This window comes from Symsagittifera roscoffensis, chromosome 5, assembly GCF_963678635.1.
Source record: "Symsagittifera roscoffensis chromosome 5, txSymRosc1.1, whole genome shotgun sequence".
In the NCBI taxonomy this organism is placed as follows: Eukaryota; Metazoa; Xenacoelomorpha; order Acoela; family Convolutidae; genus Symsagittifera; species Symsagittifera roscoffensis.
In genome coordinates this window covers 65,657,568-65,667,031 of record NC_087066.1, presented here as the reverse complement: position 1 = coordinate 65,667,031, position 9,464 = coordinate 65,657,568, and the positions used below count along the sequence as shown (strand labels likewise).

General features: G+C 35.4%; 1 protein-coding gene across 4 annotated transcripts in view; it reads right to left on the bottom strand.

The window, feature by feature from the left end:
• Positions 1 to 9,011, bottom strand: part of LOC134846057 (trissin receptor-like) — a 104,730-nt gene extending 95,719 nt beyond the window's left edge. For 3 of the 4 annotated variants that reach the window (XM_063863237.1, XM_063863238.1, XM_063863239.1), the window contains exon 1: positions 4,191 to 4,974. In XM_063863237.1, coding sequence (XP_063719307.1) covers positions 4,191 to 4,509 — 319 coding nt within the window. In that variant the 5' untranslated portion in view covers positions 4,510 to 4,974. Of the gene's footprint in view, positions 1 to 4,190; positions 4,975 to 8,906 lie in introns of those variants that run through there. The other variant, XM_063863240.1, reaches the window with a different exon arrangement.
• Between the last annotated feature and the right edge of the window lie 453 nt (positions 9,012 to 9,464).

Sequence of the window (9,464 nt, the reverse complement as noted above, 5' to 3'; positions counted from 1 at the left end):
AAACCCACGATGGTAGATTAATAGAACTAATGTTACTGTGCAAAATAAAAAAGATGTTACAATTTGGCGCCGAAGATTTTGACCTGATAGAAGTTCATCACGACATTAGGGTTTATTTCACTTGATAAATCCACTCCAGAGCAAAAACAACTATCAAATTTCAGAAAAAAAAAGAGGTTTACTTAAGCTTTTTTTTTTCAAAACGTTTTATTCCATAAGTTATGTTTTATGATTAAACCTCCTGAAAGATAATATACAGTAGACAAGTGTTTTTGTCCGACTTTCGAAACGAAAGTAACGGAATATTTGTGCTCGGGGTGGGTTTTTTTTTTCTTCAGACAAATTTCGACTTTTTAACTAGCCATTTCTGACGGAATTTTTTATATCATTCGAAAGGTATTGTTGTCCTGAGCTCAAATTTGAAAAGATATTTCACCTGAGATCATTTTTTCGTAAAGTTATGGGGGTTTAAAGATTGCCATTTTGGCCAATTGGGGACAATTAACGCGCGATATATTTAGCGCTATTAACGCGTAAGCGGAGAGTTATTCCGTCTTAGAAATCGTTCCAAATTGGTTAAAAGAAGCTTATTCGCCATAATTGGTCTGTTACAAGGAGCAAAATCTATCCCTTTGTACTTTGGCGTGTGGGGGGATGATTTTCATTAAAAAATTTCAAATTTTAGAAAAAAAAATTTTTCATTTTATTTTTTCTTACATTTAATTTTTTAATGTTATTACTGCTCCATAAACCTTTCAAGGCAGTCGGAACATTCAGGGCTTCGCCCTGATACGAGCAGTCTTGTTTCATTATACTTACAAAGAGCTATAGTAAAATATTTGGATTGATACAGAAATTATTTAATCTGCAATTTAGAATGAACTTAATTGTTTTGTTCTGAAATTTTAATTCCCTTTTGCTTTCCACTCCCACTTTTGATTTTTTGGTGTTTTGGCGCTATTTTTTTAATGATAGGAACCTTAGATTTTTCTATTTGGGTTTTTGTTCCCTCATATATGTTAGGACCCCCGGAGTTGCATTGGGGTTCTGTCTATTTTTCCTAGACCCCGGCTACAGGTTTTCGAGGCTTTCTGCTCGCGACTTCAAGAACTCCTAATTACAAAACCCTTAAATTTTTGAGTTGGCACGGCTTTCGCTGTGGGTGAGAGATGGCCGCTTTTCAATTTTTTTTGCATCTCTTGCTTGAAAGAGATAATCAAATGCTCTGTAGTTGCGACTTCAAGAATCCCTTTGAATTTAACTGACCCCAGTTTTTGGGCTGGTCATCATTTCGTTGTTACGCGTTGTGGCTGAGCGCGGGCCAATTTGTTTAAAAATGCTCCTAACCCTTGGAACCCTCTGGTATGAGCCGTTGAGGGTGTACTCTATATTATAGTTTTAAAAATTGCCGTGGTCGGTGGGCTTTGGTGAGTACGGTTTTTTGGTCGGTGGTTTGGCCCTTTTATAGAAATTTAGCCTAAATGATTTCTGGCGATAGCTACGGTTTTTCGTATTTTAATTTAGAGATTGTCTGAAAGGGTCCCCATTGTGATAAAATAAGGTACATTTTAAACCTTAATCAGTTTTTAGTGTGCACGTAAATTAGTGGGCACGCAACCGTTAAATTGTTCCAAATTGGTTGAAAGAAGCTGATTTGCCACAATTTATTTGTTACAAGGAGCGAAATCTATCTGTTTGTACCTTATATGGCGTGTGGGGGATGAATTTCATATAAAATTTCAAATTTAAGAAAAATTTCTTTTTTTTTGTTATTATTGCTCCATAAAGCTTAAAAGGCAGTCGGAACATTCAGGGCATCGCCCTGATAAGAGGAGTCTTGTCTATGTTTCTTATACTTTGAACCGGGATACAATTTCCCGAGTCAAAAATATTCAGTCAAATTATAGTGAACATAGAATATAAAAAAAGATCAAGACTGCTCGTATCAGGGAACGCCTTGAATGTTCCGACTGCTTTTTAAGGTCTATGGAGCAGTATTACCAAGAAAAGTTGAATAAAATAAAATAAAAGGAAATTTTTCCCCCAACACGCCATATAAAGTACAAGGTGATGGATTTTGCTTCTAGTAAAAAATCAATTATAGCAAGTTAGAACGATTTCTAAGACGGAATGAATCTCCGCTAACGCGTTGATAGCGCGAAATGTATCGCGCTTTAATTTTCCCAAATTGGCCAAAATGGCAGTCTTTCAACCATCATTATAATACAAAAAATGATATCAAGTGAAAAGAAAAAACTTTTTAAATTGAAGCTCAAGACAATAATGCTTTTTGAATGATATGAAAAATCGCGTCAAAAATGGCTGATTAAGAAGTCGAAATTTGTCTGAAGAATAAAAACAACCCCCGAGCAATGAGATATCGTTATGAGATATTTTCGAATGTTTGTATTCAAGACATTATGTTTTCCGAATTGTGTTTTCTGAGTAATCTTTTCTAACATATAGATCAGCGACACCTCTCAATAAAGTATACCTAATCTGTTTAAATTAAATACAGTTCCTTCAAGAAGAAAAACTTTCATTCAAGTAGAACGATAGCCGGTTGCCTGGCAAGTATCCAGCCTACACGATAGTCTGCTCAAAAATTGCTACAGAATTAGAGCACTAGTTGGAGCGCTTTTTTAGACAATTGCGCTCAAACTGCTCAAAAAACGCTCAAATCCTAGCAAAAAAAAAACGATCAAATCCTCGCAAATTTTGAGCATTTTTTTGAAAGTTTATCCTGAAACGGTCTCTGTATAAGTTAAAGCGCACATGCAACCAGCTCTATAAAAATTAAAGCTCCATATCTACCACAAAAACGAAGGTCCAAAAAATTGTCAACGTCTTCTTAAGCTTGTCAACGCTCATTCTGAATAAACATTTTGAATTTTGAGCGTAATCGTCAAAAAAATTAAAACCGCTCAAGTCATGCTTGAAATGGGCTGAAAACATCGACTCGTTCAAGAACATTCCTACAAAAATTTTACAATGAAACAAAAAATACTTAAACAAAATTATATTTTTCACGCGTTTCATGAATCACGAAAATTTGTTATTAAAATTTAACGTAGAAAACCGCTTCTTTTTGGCTTTCACACAAATTCAGCTCGCATCTAAATTTATATTAAAAGCTGAAAACCAAAAATGCTGACCATTTTTTTGCGATACAGGAATTTTTTCCAAACTTCTTATTGCATCTCGAAAAATGAATGGACGGCCGTTGATATGAAATACCACACGACCATATTTATCGGCAAGTCAACATTCTCCGACCCCCATATCTGTTTAGGGTTTGAGGATGTTAACTTGGTTTTGAGTTTGAACTTTCAGCCAACAATTTAGGCAATGAAACTTGGTATGGTGAACAAAATATTGCAAACATATTTGTTCTTTAAACAGTACATCGTAAAATTGCACTTTCAGCCAGAGCAACAACTAATTTTTTTCTAATTGAAATTTGGAAGGTCGGAAGAGGGGGAAAAGAGCTGCAAATGTAATCCAAATTAAATGCTGGGGTGGAGAATCTTAACTTGATCCCCTATCTGTATTTATTTGCCATACCTGGCCTAGCGTGAAAAAAAAACACCTGAATTCAAAGTTGCTGCACACCTCCGGTGGTCGGATCAAACAGAAGACCAAAGACTATGATATAAGTGTTTGAAACGTTGGTGTCATTGTATCAGCTGCAGGAGAAATTTGAAAAAAAAAAGCTCATCTTGGATTTTGCCGAGCTCTCCAAAAACACCATGAGGACCTCACTTTATTGAAGGTACTCCTCGAAATTTTTGGTCAAAAATTTGGTCACTTCAGCGAAAGTTTTGACCGCAAAATTGCAATGTTTTCGCCCGCGCTCCATCTCAAAATTTCTATGCATTGGCGCCAATGGCGTCTTTAGAAACATTCAACAGTTGGTCGGCCGAAAATGGATGTCGTGAAGAAGTAACAAATGGGGTCCTTTTGGTTGAACCTCAGAGGGCAGGGGGACGCTTTCACGACCGCTTTCCCCTAAATCTGCCCTGCTTAAAGGATACTTGTTTTTCTGACAATTAGAGACGTTTGCAGCTATGCAATACGGTCTAAAATCATTGCCTCAGGCTTGGAAGTGATATTTGTAAAAACACAATAACTCTGTTGTGTTATTTAGGTGTGAAGCTATTTATAATTTACTGATGACAGCTGATACTAACCGCAGACGCCGACGAGGAAGTTGATGATGGTGAGATTGAGTGCGATCAGGTATGCATAGTTGGGGGTGGACTGGGACCGACTGTCTGTTGCCGATTGGGTGGCGATGGCCACCATCAGCACCAGATTCAACAGAGTAGTCACCACACATATGAAGATGAGGAACACTTCGAACAAGAAATGGAACCAATCCAAGTCCCCACCTCCTCCCATCCCTCCTACTCCTTCGTCCCCACCCAACTCACCCATCTGTGCCCCTTCCCCGAAGTCAAGTGAGGAGGTGGAGTTAGCGAAAATAGTACTGGAATAAATATCATCCATTTTAAGAAAGACGATCCTCAGATATTGTTATAGTCTGTGTTAATAATGAAAATAAACAACAATTTTTAGCTGGAGAATTTCAAAGCCACTCGATTGCAAAAAGAGAAAAAAAAATAAAAGGAACTTTTTCGAGTTTTCCAAATAAAATAATGAGCAATTCACAGGGAAAGTGATCAAAATTATGTTTTCCAATTTTGCTATCATCAAAGCAGTCACTTTTGTTAATGATTAATTGCAGCAAGCAGCTCGCTTGTTTCAAACTTCTAAATAATAAACAACACAGATGAAACAGAATATAATCTGTTTCAATTTTCTTGCATCAATCTGATATCAGAGCACATAAAAAGTACTTATTACAAAAAACGGCAGGTAAGAATAAGTGCCATATATTAAAAAGTATACGTGACTTTGCGGTGAAAATGTAATAATGAGCTTTTGAAAATTTTGAACGCCGATTTCTATTTTGAAAAATTGTCCTAATTTGATTTTCAGCACAATTTAAAATGAAAGGTATTTTGCGTCATTGGCCAATGGGGTTTCAGCTTACTCTTCTTTTCAGTGCCTGTAAAAAAGATTCGCGCTCTTAATTCAAAAAAGAAACAAAATTTCTCCATAAAACCCCTATTTTAAATAACAGAAGGAGCTAATGTGAAAGTTATTTTCAGAGTGTTTTATTGTTAAAAGGACAGATTTAAATATAGATCAGCTAATATAAGAATGGCATTAAATAGTAATTGCTTTTACATTTTGCTTGTTACTTTGAAGTGGACCAATTTAAAAGAAATCGCTAATTCATGAATGCCTATTCAGGAAATTAATACTATCCACTGCCAAAAAAAATCGGCTTCTTCCGATATTCATTAACAAATCCAGTTTGACATTTTCTCAATCATTCTTCATTAACTTGAAGTAAACCTGTACCCTCTCTTATTGGCGTCGCCCGTTACCAACCTGTAATTTTAAAAAACTAAAATTTACAGGTTGGTAACGGTTGGCATCTCTTTAACAGGTTGGCAACTCTTTTTGCCTTTAATTTTTTAAAAATTTCTCCTTAAGAGAAAACAACGGTTCAAATTTTGGTGCTTCTGATAGCTACAGTTACTTGATAAAAACTCGAAACTTTTTGATTTTAACGAGAAAATTTTCTAGTTGGACTACCTCATAGGGTAATTTCAGATAAAGTACACTGTCTGTTCTCCACGCTACCTAATTTTCGGCCGGATAGTTTCGTGCAACTGATCATAGTCTTAGTCTTACTTTTTAAGACTCAATAGATCCCGATAAAGACAGGGAAAGCGATTAGTTGGAGATCAATTTTATTTGGTATTCTCTAAAAGTGCTCTGATTGTAAGCAGCCAAAAATTACAGTTATAAATATGAACAGACTGCTTGTATCAGGGCGAAGCCCTGAATGTTCCGACTGCCTTTTAAGGTTTATGGAGCAGCAGTAATAGCATAAAAAATTAAAAGAAATAAAATAAAATGAAAATTTTTTTTTTAATTTGAAATTTTTTATAAAAATTATCCCCCCACACGCCATATAAAGTACAAAAAGATAGATTTCGTTCCTTGTAACAAATCAATTATGGCAAATAATCTTCCTTCAACCAATTTGGAACGATTTATAAGACGGATTAAATCTCCGCTTACGAGTTAATAGCGCGAATGATATCGTGCGTTAATTGTCCCAAATTGGTCAAAATGGCCAAAATGGCAATCTTTAAACCCTCATAACTTTACGCAAAATGATCACAGGTGAAATATCTTTTCAAATTTAAGCTCAGGACAACAATACCTTTCGAGTGATATAAAAAAAATTCCGTCAAAAATGGCTAGTTAAAAAGTCGAAATTTGTCTGAAGAAAAAAAAACCCACCCCGAGCACAAATATTCCGTTACTTTCGTATCGAAAGTCGGATCAATAATAAGTGGGGGATATGATTGGTTAGTAATAAATACTTTTCAACCATATTTATTTAAAAAAATGCACAGCATGGAACGATAAATAAGGCATCGAACGGATCGCAAAATGATCAAATTTTTCCTCACGTTTTTATCTTTTTTGCTGCATTAAATAAAATTAAGGCTCACAATTTTGAAACATGATAATGATTTTTTTTTTATAAAAGGCTAGATAATGAATTCTTGAGGACGTTGGAGCTAGGTTGAGCATTTTTTGAGAAATTTTGTATTGATGCCGTAAAAAAGCCAGTATATCATAGCAATTAACAAAAGTTTTCTTGTTGTGGAAGCGTACTCTCATACAACGCGAGGAAACTCAAATTTGGAGCTCAGGTTGGTTTTTTGTGAAGCTGATAAGCTAATCAACTCTTTTTGTCTCAGAAAAACGACAGACAGAGACGTTTTTCGGTCCAACGTCAAATAAAGGCTCAATTTTCTGGTAAAAGCGCCTAGGGACTTTCGTCAACAAACGACTGTTTGTTGACGCCGGACTAAGTAAATCTTTCATTTTTTTGTGTCATTCTTTTAGCTCTAAGAAACGCAACTGTGAAGCATTTTCATTATTTGAAATTTTAATTCTTTACTTTGAACAGGTGCAGAGAAAACGACAAAATGGGACAAAAAAATCGTTCATTTGCTCTGTGAAGTAAAAAAAATGGCAAATCCGAGATCCTATCGGCACGGAAAATCATTTGGAAAGCATGCAGCAAACATTACTTTCGTTTGAATCTACTTTTTTAAAATATGAAGCTCGAAAAGTTCGAGAAAATCGGAACGTACATCAAGGCAATCGACACACAGCCAAAACATTAGTCAAATATAGGCAAATGTAACATAGGCAAATGCCACAATTCATTGTCTTGTGACAAAGTTAAAGAAGCTTTCCAAAACTGGTACAGAGGTAGTAGAAAAAAGCCAGTTCATTCCTTAGTCAATTTTCGACACTCAAAATAATAGTTTTTACCAAAAACGTTTTTATATCCCTTTGAAAATATCGACTTTTTGCAGTAAAAAGATATTTTGCCTTCGATTATTTTTTGTTAATATCTGAGGGTTTGAAATTGATAGTTTGGCTATGCTGGACTAATTTATGCGCGCTGTGAAAAGTTTATTTTATCCACTATCGCGATTTTTTTTAAGGAAGGAAAATCCCGCACTACAAATTTGTTCCAACACGCTTGATGGTGCTCTTGTCAAAAGTTTATGGTTTCCTAAAACATTTTCACCAAAAGCTATTCGATTCCGATTAAGGGGCAGTCGGAACATTCAGGTCTTTTTCCCATTATAGTTTTAGCCTAGTTACAAAGAAATTGTTGATAGCGCCCCCACACACTGTGTTTTTTTTGTATTTGGGGGGGGGGGATGAGCCCAATTGTTTTGTTCATTGAAAGATAGTTGTACTGCTATTCGAATTCTAGCTGTATAATCGATATTTTGACTAAACTTGGAGAGGTACTGAAAACTGCTTTGAGTCATCTACAGGTTTTCACATAGTGTTCTGAGTTTTTTGGATTTTGAAGCCATGTATAAACAGTATCTGAATAAACCAGCTGACCACATACTGAAAAGGTACAATTTTATGTTATTAATTGCTGTAATGATTGATTTTCTTCACCTTTCTGCCACTTTCTCGCCACGCTTTTAAAATGCTTGATTGAAATATCTATGATTGTTAATCAAATTTTGTAGAAGAATCTGTCGTACGGAGAGCTGTTCTTGGTGCTGGAACGTTCTCGTAGGCAACTCAATGGATTTCACCAGAGGCCGAAGGCAAATTATGAAAAAAAAACCTAGCAAAAACGCTCCCTCCTCAAAATTTGTACATATTGGTGCCGAAGGCGCCTTTTAAAAAAACTTTTAGGGTCCGTCAGCAAAAGTGGATATCTCAAAATAGTGCAAAAGGGAGACCCTTTGGGTCGGCATGGGGTCGAATCCCTGAAAACGAACGTCCATACCCCAGCAAATCCCCCCCTAAATCCGCCCCTGGATTTCACCTTTCCACGTTATCTGACTATCTTTTTAAAAAAATAGCTGGTCTTATATATTGATGTTGGTCCAAAATTTGTTTTCTATGCTTGTTTCTGAAAAAATCAGCATGACAGATGAGCAAAAAAAATTTTTTGAGCTAAAAACCAGGTATCGTTCCAAATAGTTCCAAATTTCACCCACATCGTTTTCTGTTTATTTCAACATTTCTACTGTCGGAGCCGATCAATAAATGCGAAGCCGACTTTAATTCATTTAATTGTTCCCCATGATTTCAGTTAGGCTTCATCATCACGTGCTTCAGGCTCATTTTTTTAAGATAGCAAATTTTTTTTCCGACTTTCGCTGAAAGTGCGGAACATTTATGCTTGGGAGTTTTTGTATTCACTCAAATTTTAACTACTCTAAGAGATTTGTTATCTCGAGCTCAAATTTAAAAAGATATTTCACCTGTGATTGTTTTTTCCAAAGCTATAATGGTGTGAATTTGGGACTTTGACGACTTTAGTTCAAATTGGTATAATAAAAGCACGAAATATTTCTTTCTATTAAATCGCCAGCGGAAAAACACATCTTTCCAAACTGACTTAAGCAAAACAATTTGCTCTTCTTAATACGTTAACATCCGCTAAACATTTCATTCTGTCTTTTTATAGCTTTCGGGGTTTAAAATTAATGTATCAAAGTTTTTTTTGAAAATACTTAAATTTTCACATTGAAGTTCTTCGAAAGTTTTTTGTAAAAACTAATGAGCTTGTGATCGACGATAGAGGGTAGCCGGAACCTTCAGGACTTTTCCCTGATATACGAGCTGTTTTGTTTGTATAGATATCGATACGTATTATTTTCCCCCATATGTCAGCTAACCATTTATTGTGATGTTTCAGGTTTCAGTCTTTCAGTTCCTTAAATGGCAAAGTCTTAAGATGAAGCATAGATATTCTCATGTAATAAAAACCTTGTTATTAGACACAAAAAAAACAAGAAGTCTCATGGTGGTTCATTTCT